Here is a 15,995-nt window from a genome sequence, read left to right as displayed (position 1 = left end):
TCAGGGAAAATCTTCCTCCAGACTCAAGTAATTAAAACTACTTTCCCCCCCCCCCCTCCTACCGTCGAAAACTTCACCATTCTGGCAGTCTCATTTCCTTCTCTGATCCACCTCTTACTGAGCCCCATCCCAAGAATAAGCTGGGGTCATTGCCTACACCCTGAAAGTGTCATGCTTCCAGCTAACCTCAGAGATGGGGCCAGATTTTATCCCACGGCCCTGTGCTCCTAGTGGGGTGTCGCTGCTTTCTGCATGCCCATAACTCTAACCATAAAATAAAGGCTGACAGTCCAATACATTGTGAGGGAATCCTGGACTGTTGGAGGTGCCATTTTTCAGATGAGACATTAAACTAAGACCCTGTTTCCCTTTTATGTGACATAAAAGATCTCACAACTTTATTTGAAGAACAGCAGGGCCTCAATTAACATCACAAAACATATTATCTGGTCACCACCCTTTTGCTGTTTGTGGAAGCTTATGTACAGATTGCCTCTCGCATTTCTTACATTACAACAGTGACTACACTCAAAATGTCTTCCATTAGTTGTAAAATGCTTTGAAATATCTAGTAGTCATGAATCGTGCTTCGTAAATCAGATAAAATTGGATATAAATTGGAAATTTTACAGCATGGAGAGAGGTCCTTCAGCTCATTTTGCCCACACTTGTTGTCGAGTACCTATTAAATTGAGTCCTATTTTCCAACCTCAGATTACAACAGGATCTTGATCAGATGGGCCAATGGGCTGAGAAGTGGCAAATGGAGTTTAATTCAGATAAATGCTAGGTGCTGCATTTTGGGAAAGCAAATCTTAGCAGGACTTATACACTTAATGGTAAGGTTCTAGGGAGTGTTGCTGAACAAAGAGACCTTGGAGTGCAGGTTCATAGCTCCTTCAAAGTAGAATCGCAGGTAGATAGGATAGTGAAGAAAGCGTTTGGTATGCTTTCTTTTATTGGTCAGAGTATTGAGTATAGGAGTTGGGAGGTCATGTTGCGGCTGTACAGGACATTGGTTAGGCCACTGTTGGAATATTGTGTGCAATTCTGGTTTCCTTCCTATCAGAAAGAGGCTGGTACAATTGCAACATTTAAGAGGCATTTGGATGGGTATATGAATAGGAAGGGTTTGGAGGGATATGGGCCAGGTACTGGCAGGTGGGACTAGATTGGGTTGGGATATCTGGTTGGCGTGGACGGGTTGGACCAAAGGGTCTATTTCCAAGCTGTACATCTCTATGACTCTATGACTCTATTTGGCATTTGCCTTGTACGCAGTGGCATTTCAAGTGTTTGTCTAAAGGGCTAATGTTCACTGCTTTCTTTACCTTCCTTTTTATATAGTTAACAAAGTTCTTACTGTCCATTTTATATTAATTGCTGGTTTGTCCTCAGTTTAACTTTGTTAATCATCTTTTGTTGGCTTTTAAAACTTTACACACTACATTACAATGGGATGGGCAATAAATACTGGCCTAGCCAACAGTGCCCTCATCCCTGAATTAATTTTTAAAAAATACAATACAGCACAGGAACACCTTCGGCACACCAAGCTTTCGCTGATTCCTAATTCTTATTTAGACCTCCCCCCACATTTACTACCTAATCTTGAATTAAGAGTCTAATGATAACCATGAGACCATTATCGATTGTTAGAAAACCCATCTGGTTCAATAATGTCCTTCAGAGAATGAAACTGCTATCTTTAACTGGTCTGGCCTACATGTGACTCCTGACCCACAGTAATATGGTTGACTTTTAATTACCCTCTGGACAAGTCGGGATGGGCAATAAATGCTGGTCTAGCCAGTGATGCTGCCATCCCATGAATGAATTATAAACATATAAACATGAGGATTCTGCTCTCATCGCTGCCTGTGGTAGGGAGTCCCAAAGATTCTTCCCCATCTGAGAGAAGCAATTTCTCCTCATCTCAGCATCTCAGTCTTAAATTGGCACCCATTAATTCCGAGACTATGATCTTTGGTCCTAGACTGTCCCATAAGGAGAAACATCCTCTCAATATTTACCCTGCAAAGCTTCTTAAGAATCCTGTATGCTACTTGCAGCCAAGGGGACAGCCTCAGAATGATGGAATGGCCCTTGAGAAGTGAGATGAGTAGGAATTTTCTCAGCCAGAGAATGATTATTTTGTGCAACTCATTGCCGCAGAGCTCTGTGGAGGCCGAGTAATTGAATATATTTGAGACAGAGATAAATAGGTATGTGATTATTAAAGGGATCAAGAAGGCAGGAGAGTGGCATTGAGAAACATACCAGCCATGATAGATTGGTGAATCCCAATTGATGGCTGAATAGCCTAATTCTGCTGTTTATATTTTATGGTCTTGATGAGATCACCTTTCATACTTCTAAATTCAAATGAGTAGTCTCAAGATTGTTTAACCTTTGCTGGTAGCACAATCCCTCTAAGCTGGGGATCATCCTAGTGAACCCTCCCTGGACTGCCTGCAGTGAAAGGAAAATAGGGGGACCCTTAACTGCTCAGAGTACTCCAAATGTGGTTTCTAGCATCTTGTATAGTTACAGTAAGTCTTCTCTACTCTTATGCTCCAAATGACCACCCCCCCCCCCCCCCCCCCCAAGCAAAATAAGGGCCAATATTCCGTTAACTTCCCAATTATCTGCTGTACCTGGGTGTTGGCTTTCTGTATTTCATGCACAGTTAGCCCCAATTCCCTTTGTGTTGCAGTTCTCTGCAGTTTTTCTCCGTTTAAATAATACTATGTTCTAAGGTAAAAGTTAGAGTCTGGGCTATCTCTGATATGTTTTGAAGAGGTTTGATCTGGTCTATAACATCAGACACTATTTCCCTTTCATTAAGCTATGCTGACTCTGCTTGATTATATTATGATTTTCCAAATATTCTGCTTTACTTCCACAATACTTTTACAATAGGTGTTAGGCTAATCAGTTTATAGTTACCTGCTTTTTGCCCCTCTTCCCAGTTTTGAATAGGTTTGTCACATGGGCAATTTTCCAGTCCCCTGGTATTTCTCCTGATACTTCTCCAGATTCCAAGGATTTGTGGAAAATGGCAAGAAATGCATCCACTATTTCTGTTGTTACTACTTTTAGGATCCTAGGATGCAAATCATCGGGACCAGGGGACTACTCTACCTTTAGCCCTGTTGATTTATCTAACACCACTTCTCTAGTGATAGTGCTTAATTCCTCCCCCACACTCTTTAGTATTAATGGGATGTTCAAAGTCTTTCAAACATAAACTCCCCTGTCATTTTCTTATTCCCCTTAACTGCCTTCCCAGATCCATTTTCTAAGGGGCACATGTTCACTTTGACTTTTTTTTGCTTGTCTCGTCACTTTTTGTATTCCTTGCTAGTTTTTCTGTTTTTATGATTTTGTTTTTCTGTTTCTGAATTTATCCCAGTCTTCATGGCTATCATTTGTCTCCTTACATGCTTTTTCTTTCAAATACTCTCCTTAAAGTTTTAACCATGGTTGTTTTATCCATTTCTTAGAATCTTTCCTTCTTACTAGGATGTACCTTTGCTGAGAGTCATGAATTATCTCTTAAATGTCAGCTACTCCTTGCTTACTGTCATTCCTGCTCTTCTATCAACCCAGTTCACTTTAACGAACTCTATCCTCATTTTAGTGTAATTAGCTTTATTTAAGTTAGGTTATTTCTGAACAAAGCTTTTCACTTTCAAGCTGAATATTAAATTCTATCTTGTTGTGATCACTACTTCTTAGGGAATCTTTTACTTTTGAGATCATTATTTAACCTGCCTCATTACTCATTACCAGATCCACAATAGTCCGTTCCCTGGTTGACTCCATGATATATTGTTCAAGGAAGCAATGCCTAATGCACTCTATGAATTTATTGTTTGAGCTACCTTTTCCAATTTGATTAACTCGATTAGCATGAAGATTAAAATTACCCACAATCATTGCTCTATTCTCTTTACATGGTCCAACTGTTTATTGCTTCGTAGCCTTTCCTACAGAATGGCTACTGGTTGGGGGTCTGTATACCATTCCTACGTCTTTCCCTTGCTGTTTTCTTTTTGTCTCCACTCAATGGACTGTACATCCAAGCCTAGATCATCTTTCACAACTGTCCTCATTTCATCTCGTATTAACAATGTTAGCTCATTAACTTTTCCATCCTTCCTGTCTTTTCAAAAGATCAGATATCTTTGAATGTTACCTTCTGAGTTTTGATCTCCTTGTAACCATGTTTCAATGATGACTATGAGATCATAACCATTTACTTAGATTTGCACCATCTTCTATCTTATTCCAAAAACTTATAAAATTAAGATGCAAAGCCTTTAGGTCTGTTCTATTATCAAATTTCCCAATACTTAAATATTCTTTGGCATACAGATGTTCTGTCACTCCCTTTTTTCTGGTAACAATCAGTTCTATCACTAATCTGCAATCCTACTTTCTCCATTACCTTTGATTTTCTAATTTTCCATGCAACTGAACTCCCTCCCAGTCCCAACCCACACCATTTAGTTTAAAGCCTTAACCCAAGTTATGCGATTCACCAGGACTCTGGTCCCAGCATGATTCGGGTGTAGCCCATCCCATCGTAACATTTCCTTCCTTTCCCAGTACTGGTGCAAATGTCCCAAAAGGTCGTGACGTTAAATGTCTTCAAGGCAGAGATTGATAAATTCTTGATCTCGCAAGGAATTATGGGCTATGGGGAGTGTGCGGGTAAGTGGAGTTGAAATGCCCATCAACCATGATTGAATGGCAGAGTGGACCTAATGGGCCGAATGGCCTTACTTCCACTCCTATGTCTTATGGTCTTAATTCAAATCCGTTTCTCCCACACCAGTCTTTGAGCCACACTTTAATCTTGTTGACCCTGTGCCAATCAGCAGGTAGTTCCGTGAAACTGAATAGTACTCCCCCTCAATTTAGTTTAAGGTCCCGATTATGCAATTTGCCAGGTCTCTGGTCCCAGCATAAAACTATAAGACAGAGAAGTAGAATTAAGCCATATGGCCCATCACGTCTGCCCTGCCATTCGATCTTGGAAGGTATCTTTCTCACCCCCATACCTGCCTTCTCCATGGAACACTGGATCCCCTTATCATCAAGAAGCTGTCTATCTCTGTCTTAAATATACTCAAAGACCTGGTCTCCACAGTCTTCTGCAGTAATGAGTTGCACAGATTAACCATCCTCTGCTGAAGAAAATCCTCCTCATTTCAATTTTAAAGGGTAGTCCGTTCACTGTAAGGCTGTGCCCTCAGGTCCTAGTCTCTCCTACTAATGCAAACATCATTTTCATGTCCAGTCTATTCAAACCTCTTAAGTATTCTGTAAGTATTAATGAAATCCCTCCTCATCCTTCTAAATCTCTTCAAGTACAGACACAGAGTGCTCAACAGCTCCTCATACAGTGAGACTTTCATCCCCAGGTTCATTCCTGTAAACCTCCTCTGGATCTTTCTGACGCCAGCACATCGTTCCTTAAATATGGGACACAAAATTGCTCTCAATATTCCAAATGTGGTCTGACCAGAGGCTTACACAGCCTCAGCAGTACATCTCTGCTCTTGTATTCTAAACCTCTGGAAATGAATACCAACTTTCTATTTGCCTTCCAAACTGCCAACTGAACCTTAAGAGAATCCTGAACTAGGACACCCAAGTCCGTTTGTACGTCAGATTTTCAAAGCCTTTCCCCATTTAGAAAATAGTCTATGCCTCTATTTTTTCCTACCAAAGTGCATAATTTCACACTTTCTCACATTGTATTCCATCTGCCACTTCTTTGCCAACCTACTAGTCTGTCCAAGTCCTTAGCAGTCTCCCCGCCTCCTCAACACTAACTGTCCCTCCACCTATCTTTGTTCACCAGCAAACTTTGCAACAGTGCCCTCAGCTTCTTTGTCTAGATTGGTAATATACTGTGTGAATAGTTGTGGTCCCAACACTGACTCCTGCAGAACTCCACTAGTCACTGACTGCCGTCCTGAAAAAGACTCTTTTATCCCCACTTGCTGCCCTCTGCCAGTCAGCCAATCCTGTATCTATGCCAGTACCTTACCTCGAGCAACATTGGCTCTTATCTTATTCAGCAGCCTCTTGCGCAGCACCTTGTCAAAATCTGAATAGATCATGTGCGCTGGCTGTCTTTTATCTAACTTGCTTGTAATCTCCTTAAAGAATTCTAGTAAACTTGTCAGATGTGACCTCCTTAATGCAGCCATGCTAACTCAGCCCTCTTTTGCTATGCCCTTCCAAGTACACCTTAATCTCATCCTTCATTATGGATTCAAATATCTGAGGTCAGGCTTATCAACCTATAATTTCCTGTCTCTTGTGACCCTCCCTTCTTAAACAGGAATGTGGCATTAGTAATTTTCTAGTCCTCTAGGACCCTCTCTGATTCCAGTGATTCCTGAAAGATCACCACCACTGCCTCTACAATCTCCACAGTTATCTTCTTTAGAACTCTGGGCTGTAGTTCATCTGGTCCATGTGATTTATCCACCTTTAGACCTTTCAGCTTCCCCACATCTTTTCCCCAGCACCTTCTCCTTAGTCATGGCGGCTATACTCACCCCTGCTCCCTGACTCTCTTAAAGTTCTAGTATGCTGCTGGTGTCTTCCATGTTAAAACTGAAGCAAAGTACCTATTCAGTTCCTCTGCCCTTTCTTTGTTTTTCGTTATTACTTCTCTAGCCTCAATGATCAGAAATTCAATGTCCATTCTTTCCTCTCTTAACTGTAAAATATCAGAAAAACTCTTGCAATCTTCTTTTATACTAGTAGCCAGCTTACCCATATACTTCATCTTCTCCCTATATAAAAAATTTAGAATTTCCACAGTGTGGATGCAGGCCATTTGGCCCATCAACTCCATGCCACCCCTCCGAAGAGCATTCCACGCAGACCCTCCCAACCCTATATTTCCCTTGGCTAATCCCCCTGACCTACATATCCCTGGACATTTATAGGCAACTTAACATGGCCAATCTAACTAACCAGCACATCTTTGGACTGTGGGAGGAAATCAGAGCACCCGAAGGAAACTCATGCAGATATGGGGAAAATGTGGAAATTTCACAGAGACAGTTGCCCGAGGCTGGAATTGAACGCAGTGCTAACCACTGAGCTGCCTCTGCTGATTTTTAGATTTACAAGGATGTTACCAAGATTAGAGGGTTTGAGTTATAAGGAGAGGCCTGATAAGCTGGGACTTTTTTTCCCCCCTGCAACGTAGGAGGCTGAAGAGTGATTTATTAGAGGGGATTATATAGTGAATAGCCAAGGTCTTTTCCCCAGGGTAGGGGAGTCCAAAACTAGAGGACATAGATTTAAGGTGAGTGGAGAAAGATTTAAAAGGGACTGGAGGGGCAACTTCTTCACACAGAGGGTGGCGCGTATATGGAAAGAACTGCCAGAGGAAGTGGTAGAGGGGGTGCAATTATAATATTTAAAAGACATTTAGACAGATCCATGGATAGGGAAGGTTTGGAGGAAAATGGGCAGAATGTAGATAAATGGGACTGGTTAAGTTTAGAAAACCTGGCAGACATAGTTGGGTCAAAGTGTCTGTTTCTGTTCTATATACAGCTTTCCAATCCTGTGGCTTTCTAATCTTTGCCATATTGTGTGTTTCTTCTTTCGCTTTTATGCTGTCCTGATTTCCGTAAGGTTGCCTCATCCTCCCCTTAGGAGAAAGTGAGGACTGCAGATGCTGGAGATCAGAGTCAAAACGTGTGGCACTGGAAAGCATCTGATGAGCAGGAGAATCGATGTTTAAGGCATAAGCCTTTCATCAGAAATGTGCTGGGGCAAGGGGGCTGAGAGATAAATGCGGGAAAGGGTGCGGTGAGGCTGGGGGGAGGTTGTTGTGAAGGCGATAGGTAGATGCAGGTGGGGGTTGATGGTGATAGGGTGGAGCTCCCAGCTACCTTTCCCCCAGCCCCATACCTCCTCTCCTATTTATCTCTCTGCCCCCTTTATGACCCCCCCCCCACACACATTTCTGATGAAGGGCTTATGCCTGAAACATTGGTTCTCCTGCTCCTTGGATGCTCCCTGACCTGCTGTTCTTTTCCAGTGCCACACTTTTCGACTCATCCTCCCCTTAGTATGTTTCTTCTTTCTTGGGATGAATTTCTGTAATGCCTCCTGAATTACTCCCAGAAGCTCATACCATTGCTGTCATACTTATCTTCCCTGCTAGGCTCCCCTTCCAATTAACTCTGGCCAGCTATTCCCTCATGTCTTTGAAGTTACCTTTACTCTTTTGTAATACCATTACATCTAATTCCACCTTATTCCTCTCAAACTGCTGGGTGTATTCTATCATATTATGGTCACTGGCCCCTCAAGGTTTCTTCACCTTAAGCTCTCTAATTAGGTCTGCCTCATACTCATCACTGAATCCAGAATTGCCTGTTCCTTAGTGGGCTCACCACGTGCTGTTCCAAAATAAGCATCTCGTTGACATTACATAAATTCTTTTTCTTGCAAGCCCACCTGATCTTTCCCTCCACCTGCACATTGAAGTCCTGTATGATTGTTCTAATAGAACAGGCATGTCAGAAAGGGACTATCTCCTGATTTATTTTCTTCTCCACATCCTGACTATTGGTAGCAGGCCTGTACACAACTACCATGAGGGTCTCTTTCCCTTTGCAGTTCCTCAAGTCTACCCAAACAGGTTCTACACCTTCTGACTCTATGTCACCGCTTGCTATCAAATTAATTTTGTTTATTACTAACAAGGCAACCCTGTCCCCTCTGCCCATCTGCCTCCCCTTTCAATAGAACGTGTACCTTCAGATATTTAGTTCCTAGCCCTGATTTCCATGCAGTCATGTCTCTGCGATAGCCAGAACATTGTACTTGCCTAATTAAATCTGCACTACAAGCTCATTTACCTTGTTTCATATACTCCGTGTATTTAAGTGTAACACCCTCATGTGTTGACTGCCCCCCCTTCTCATTGTTGTCTCCTTACTTTCTGTGCCTGAAGTTAGATTCCTGATCCCTTTCATACTCAGTGCCTTATTACTTGTTTTGGAAACTTTAGTAACCTCTGCTGAATGCCCATCCTTAACATTTTCCATAATTCTCCATGCAACTGAACCTACCCCCTCACTATTTAGATTAAATCCCTATCCACAGCAATTTGCAAGGACTCTGGTCCCAGCATGATTCAGGTGGAGCCAGTCCCATCATAACAATTCTTTCCTTCCCCTGTACTGTCCCATGAATTTAAACCTGTGTCTTCCCATGCCAATCCTTGAGCCAAACATTTACTTCTTTATTCTTTTTGACCCTATACCAATTTGCTTGTTGCTCAGCTAATCCAGGGATTATTGCCTTTTTATTCTGCTTTTTAATTTAGGCCCTAGCTGCAGAATCTCTTTCCTCATTCTGCATTTATCGTTGGTACCTACATGGACCGTGACAGCTGGATCTTTCTCCTCCAACTCCAAGTTCCTCTGCAGACCAAATGAGATATTCTAAACCTGGTCACCAGGCAAGCAACACAGCCTTTGAGATACTCATTCTTGCCCACAGAGAACAGTGTTTATTTTCCTGATTGCAACCACATTCCCTTATCTACCCTCTCTTAAATGGTTCCCTGTGCTATGGGTCTATGGTCATTCTCCCTACAACCTCCTGCTCATGTTCACACAATGAGCAAGAATCTTAAACCTGTGTGAGAAGCTCAGGACTGAGGATCCTGCCCCTACCTTCTGGATTCCGTCACACCGTCCTGTTCCTGACTAGTAACTGAATTCAGTGTAGTTAAACTGAGGAGTGTGACTGCCTCGTGAAACATAGCATCCAGGTAACTCTTCCCCCTTCTTGCTGTGTTGCACTGTTTGAAGCTTGGACTTAAGTTCATTAACTATGAGCTGGAGTTCTTCAAACAACACTTACTGTACGTGGTGTCCACCATCTCCCATATCATACAATACAACACATCGCCTGGCCCTGCATCTCTAATGACAGATTCCTTAATTTCTTTCTTCTTTAAGTTTTGTACTTGTCTTTTAGTTTAAAATCTGTATAATATTTGATCTGTATAACATTTGATCTGAAAGTAACTTAAAAGAGTCAAATTAGCAGCTATTACCAGCCAATGAACTTATGGTTTTCCTGTGTTAGCACTCTTTGTTTTGTGCTGGGCTTCAAATTATCCTGTAAAAATGTTGAGAGTGTGGTACTGAAAAAGCACAGCCAGTCAGGCAGCATCCAAGGAGCAGGAGAATCGAAGTTTCGGGCATAAGCCCTTCATCAGGACTGAGGCTTGTGGGCTGGGAGTGCTGAGAAATAAATGGGAGGGCGTGGGGCTGGGTGAAAGCTCGCTGGGAATGCAATAGGTAGGTGAAGGTGGGGGAGAAGGTGATAGGTTGGAGAAGAAGGTAGAGCACATATATGGGAAAGGCATTGGACGTGTCAAAAGGGTGGTGCCTAGGTTGAGGCTTGGGACTGGGATAATGTGGGGGAAGGGAAAATGAGGAAACTGGTGAAATCCACATTGATCCCGTGTGGTTGAAGGTTTCCCTTTGTTGAAAATGAGGTGTTCTTCCAGGCATCTGATAGTTAGAGTTTGTTGATGGAAGAAGCCCAGGACCTGCATGTCCTTGGCGGAGTGCAGTGGGCTTTCTCCAAGTTGATTTCAATCCTATTGCAAAGAATCTACCAAAAATGCCTACCTTGAAGAAGTTCTCCTCTTAGTACAAGGATCTCAGTGAGTCCCCCTCTTACTGCACCCCCCCCTCTCATCTCTTCTGCCTTGAAGCTCTTCAGCCATGTCCTGAAACAGACTCGCTACCACAGCCACATTTCCTTCCTCAGTACCTACCTACTTGTGAATCGTTTCAGAGAACACCTCTGTGACATCCGCATCAACCAACTCTAATGCCTTGTGGCTGAACACTTAAACTCCCCCTTCCCACTCCGCCAAAGACATGCAGGTCCTGGGTTACCCCCATCAACAAACCCTAACCACCTGATGCCTGGAGGAAGAACACCTTGGGGCTCTCCAACCACACAGGATCAATGTGGATTTCACCAGTTTCCTCATTTTCCCTCCCTTCCCCACATTATTCCAGTCCCAAGCCTCAACCTTGGTACCAGCCACTTGACCTGTCCATTGCCTTTCCCATCTATCCGTTCCACCCTCTTCTCCAACCTATCACCTTCTCCCCCACCTTCATCTACCTATTACATTCCCAGCTACCTTACCCCCAGCCCCACTCCCTCCCATTTATACCGCCCTCGGCCCCATTCCTAATGAAGGGCATATGCCTGAAACGTCGAATCCCCTGCTCCTCGGATGCTGCCTGACCGGCTGTGCTTTTCCAGCACCACACTCTCAACTGTGATCTCCAGCATCTGCAGTCCTCACTTTCACTTATCCTGGTAAAAAGCCTCACAAACTATGAATGAAAAAAGCAAGCACAAGGCACCTGTTCTCCATTTCAGTAAAATCCCACACTACTGCAAAGTCCCAGAAATACACCGTCACCCTGAGTGTGATTTTCCCTTCCTGATCACAGTAGATTGAACAGCCTCTGCCTATACTTTAACGATTCTGTGTCTGAGGAATGGGTCAGTTGGACTGTTTGAGATGTGAAAGAAGAAGGAAATGAAATTTTGATAGAAGCATATCGACAAAGATAAACACGTTGTTTAGTAGGTTTTCTGAATTTGGAAAGTATTTGCTGTAAAACATGCTAATGTTAGTGCTAAAGTTACCTTAAATGCATTTTAATTTTTTTCTTACAGGTATGATTTTCAATGAAGTAGATCAACAAATTCGGGATGCTGGATACCAGAAACATGCTTTCAATATACTCGTCAGTAATCGTTTGGGTTACAGTAGAGATGTTCCTGATACCAGAAACCAAAAGCAAGTTCCAACATTTATCACCTGATTTAAAGATGCATACCGCATGTACACTTGTATATGGCGGTGTATATTAATACCAAATTCCAAAGCTGTCACCATATCATCTTCACTGTTAGACCTGTTCTTGGTCATGTCCTTATTGCTACCCTCTTAGAGTCATAGAGTAGTAGAGATAAACAGCACGGAAACAGACGTATGGCCCAACTCATACATGCCGTCCAGATATCCTAAATTAACCTAGTTCCATTGCCAGTATTTAGCACATAACCCTCTAAACCCTTTCTTTTATATCCCCCTCCAGATGCCTTTTAAATGTTGTAATTGTCCTAGCATCCACCAGTTCCTCTGCATAACATATTTACCCTTTAGGTCCCTTTTAAATTTTTCCCCTTGCACCTTAAACCTATGCCTTCTAGTTTTGGACTCTGCTATCCTGGGGAAAAGACTTTGATTGTTCACCCTATCCGTGCCTCTCAAGATTTCATAAACCTTTATAAGGTCACCACCCAGCCTCCGATGCACCAGGCAAAATAGCCCCAGCCAATTCAGCCTCTTCCTATCTCAAACTCTCCAATCCTTGTAAATCTTTTCTGAACCCTTTCAAGTTTCACAACATCCTTCCTATAGCAGGGAGACCAGATGGCATGCAGTATTCCAAAAGTGACCTAACCAATGTCCTGTACAGCCACAACATGACCTTCCAACTCCTATACGCAATGCTCTGACCAATAAAGGCAAACCTTCTTCACTGTACTATCTAACTGTGACTCCACTTTCAAGAAACTGTGAACTTACATGCCAAGGTCTGTTTGTTCAGCAACACTCCACAGGACCTTACCATTAAGTGGATAATGCCATGACCTTCCCTACCAAAATGTAACATCTCACATTTATCTAAATTAAACTTCATGTGCCGTTCCTCAGCTCATTGACACATCTGATCAAGGTCCCATTGTACTCTGAGGCAACCTACTTCACTGTCCACTACACCACCAATTTGGTGTCATCTGCAAATTCCTAACTACCTCCTATATTCCTATCTAAATAATTTGTATAAGTGATAAAAAGCCGCGGACCCAGCACTGATCCTTTAGGCATGCCACTGATCCCAGGCTACCAGTCCAAAAAGTAACCTTCCACCACCACTCTCCTATCTTTGAGCCACTTTTGTGTCCAAGTGGCTAGTTTTCCCTGTATTCCATGTGATTAAACTTTGCTAACCAGTCTATCATGTGGAATCTTGTTGAATGCCTTACTGAAGTCCATATAGACAATGTCCACCACGTTGCCTTCATCAATCCTCGGTGTCACAGGCCTCAAATAGCGGGAGAATGCACTTGCTGCTGTCAGCCTCCTGTTGTTAGGAGAAGCCACCTCCACCACTCTGCATGTTGCCTGCTCTTGCTGCCACACCAGTGCTGCCGACAAACCTGCCACAGAAGGGGAGAAGGACAAAAAAACCAAAAGTAAAGGAAAATAAATCAAAGGAAAAGAACAGAAGCAAAAGTAAAACAAAGAAGGAAAGCAGATTGGTGTGGATGGGTCCCTGGCAAGAGCCTGCACGCCGTCCTGTTTATCTGCTGCCATCTTGCAGATGTTAAAGGACGTGATTGTAGAGATACTGGAGGCTTTGGTCAAAACATTCTAGAGCTCACTTGATTCTGGGAGAGTTCCAGTGGATTGAAAAACGGATAATAAGACATCCCTGTTCAAGCATCTGCCATTGGAAAAATACTGGTATTCATTGTTAAGAAGAAATAGAGTATTTAGATAAGCTTAACGCATCTAACACAGTCAACATGGTTTTGTGAAATGGCAAATTTTCTTGAGTTCTTTGAGGGTATAAGAAACTGAATTGATAAAGGGGAAATGGTAGATGTGCATTTGGATTTACAGAAGGGATTTGATAAAGTGGCACATCAAAGATTATTGCAGAAGATTGGAGCTCACTATATTCAGGTAATGTATCAGCATGGATTAAAGTTTGATTAACACACAGACAGCCTGGATTCATAGTTTTTTTTCTCATGTTGGAAAGGTATAACTAGAGGAGTGTCACAAGTATCAGTCCTAAGACTTCAATTACTTCCTATGTTATTGAATTGGAGGAGGGGGCAGAGTACAAAATAAATTAATTAGGGGCTCATGATGAGAAGATAAAGAATCTGCAAGAGGATATACATAGCTTGAGTCAGTGGCAAAAACTAGGCAGATGGAGGTTAATGCAGTAAAGTGTAAGATACTTTGGTAAGAAGAATGAAAAGTCAGACTATTATTTTAAATGAGGAGAGAATTCAAAGAGTGCTGCACAGAGAGATCGGGATGTTATTGTGCATGAAATACAAGCAGCATGCAAGTACAACAAGTAATTGAGAAGGCAAATAGAATTTTGGCTTTTCGCTAAGGGGTTTGAATTTAAATACGGAGAAATCTTGTTCCTGAGTGTTGGTGAGGCTGCACCTGGAGAACTGTATATTTTTGATCCCTGTATTTAAAAAAAAGAATATACTGGTATTGGAGGTACAGCAAACTTTGTTTTAACCGGCACCTTATGAGCTGGTACTTTCAATAAACCGACAAAAATGATGTATCTCAAATACTGGAAATTTATTGTATTATTGCGGTCTCCACGATGTCCAAATAGTCAGTTAAGGTTGCAAGTTTTTAAAAGATTTATTCATGGGATGAGGACATCGCTGGCCAGGCTAGCGTTTATTGCCAGTCCCTAATTGTCCAGAGGACAATTGAGAGTTAACCACATTGCAATGGATTTGGAGTCACATGTAGACCAGACCAGGTAAGGATGGCAGATTTCCTTTCCTGAAGGACCTTAGAGAACCAGTTAGAAGGCTCTCTGCAGGTAAGTTTTAATTAAGGCAAGGTTGCAGTATTACTTAAGTGATTTATACTGTAAATAAAGCATAACAGTAATGTGTATTCTCCCTGCATTACATCTCTACTACTTTTTGTGTGTTTTTATATTCATTCTGTGGACTTCTTGATCAACCGGAATATTAAATCAACCAACACACTCCTGATCCCTTAGGTGCCTGTTAATAAAATGTTTGCTGCAGTTGAAGAGTTTCACTAGGCTGGGCTGAAAGGATTGACAGATCAAGAATGGCATAACTGGTCATATTGTTAGAACTTGACATGCCAGGCAGTGCACGCCAGACCTGAATCATTTGTTGTATGAAACATGTGCCTACATCTGACTCCAGCAAAGTGATTGACTCTTAACTGCCTCTTAGGCAATTAGGGATAGGCAATAAATGCTGGGCTGACCAGCGACACCCATATTTGTGAGTGAATTACAAAGATAGCATGACATTCACAACAAGCGAGGCACTTACCCAGCCTGTGCTTGCAAATCTCACAATAGTGTACAATTTACATATAATTCCACGATTGGACAACATTTGCTAAACTATCCTGAAAGTGCAAAGAAATATGCTGGCAATCCAATATAGAATGTTTTCTAGGCCTGCAGTGTTGTGCGCTTGCATTTACTGCAAGTTACATGTATTGATATTGTTTTGCAAGGTCTTAAAGATTAAGTAGCAGAGTTAATGCATGGTTTTTCATACCTAGAAAGTGACACCATCGAGAGTGATTGAGTACAGTAGGAGTAAGAATTGGACATTGAGGCGGTTTGAATAAGTGCAGAAAGGAGATGAAGGAAGGTAGGCATGCTTAGCTGTGATGGATTTAGCATTTAAATGAGATAGGAATTATCATTAACTAGGTACATTAATCTTGAGCCTCCAATGAAAGAGTAGAAGATAAGCAAAAATACAAAAACTAAGTTGAAGATGCCAAATGGAAAAGAGATATGTGGCAATAAAACTAAAAGAATAGTTTAATGAAGATTGATGGCCATGGAAAGAAATGCACTGGCAAAGTGTACTGTCGAGTACACCATGGGAAGGGAATGTGTGGCAGGGGAGGTAAGACAGAAAGGGGAGGTAAGCAATTGGAATACAAAATGCAATGGAAATGATGCAAAAAACTTTGGAGGTGTGGTCTGCAGCGTCCTATGTCCATCACATGCTCAAAAAAAAAGCTGCAAAGCAAAGAAAGATAAAAGGATCAT

At 42.1% G+C, this 15,995-nt stretch overlaps 1 protein-coding gene across 2 annotated transcripts in view; it reads left to right on the top strand.

Moving 5' to 3' along the window:
- The window catches only part of galnt11 (UDP-N-acetyl-alpha-D-galactosamine:polypeptide N-acetylgalactosaminyltransferase 11 (GalNAc-T11)), a 162,787-nt gene that overhangs the window by 101,896 nt on the left and 44,896 nt on the right, over nucleotides 1–15,995 (top strand). For both annotated transcript variants that reach the window (XM_043690739.2, XM_043690740.2), the window contains one exon: nucleotides 11,779–11,902. In XM_043690739.2, coding sequence (XP_043546674.1) covers nucleotides 11,779–11,902 — 124 coding nt within the window. The remainder of the gene's footprint in view (nucleotides 1–11,778; nucleotides 11,903–15,995) is intronic.

Source organism: Chiloscyllium plagiosum, unplaced genomic scaffold (genome assembly GCF_037043375.1).
Source record: "Chiloscyllium plagiosum isolate Xiang-an unplaced genomic scaffold, Cpla_swu_hap1 HiC_scaffold_5, whole genome shotgun sequence".
NCBI classification, from domain to species: Eukaryota; Metazoa; Chordata; class Chondrichthyes; order Orectolobiformes; family Hemiscylliidae; genus Chiloscyllium; species Chiloscyllium plagiosum.
The sequence above is the reverse complement of the archived record's forward strand: the minus strand, read 5'-3'. Positions and strand labels throughout refer to the sequence as shown.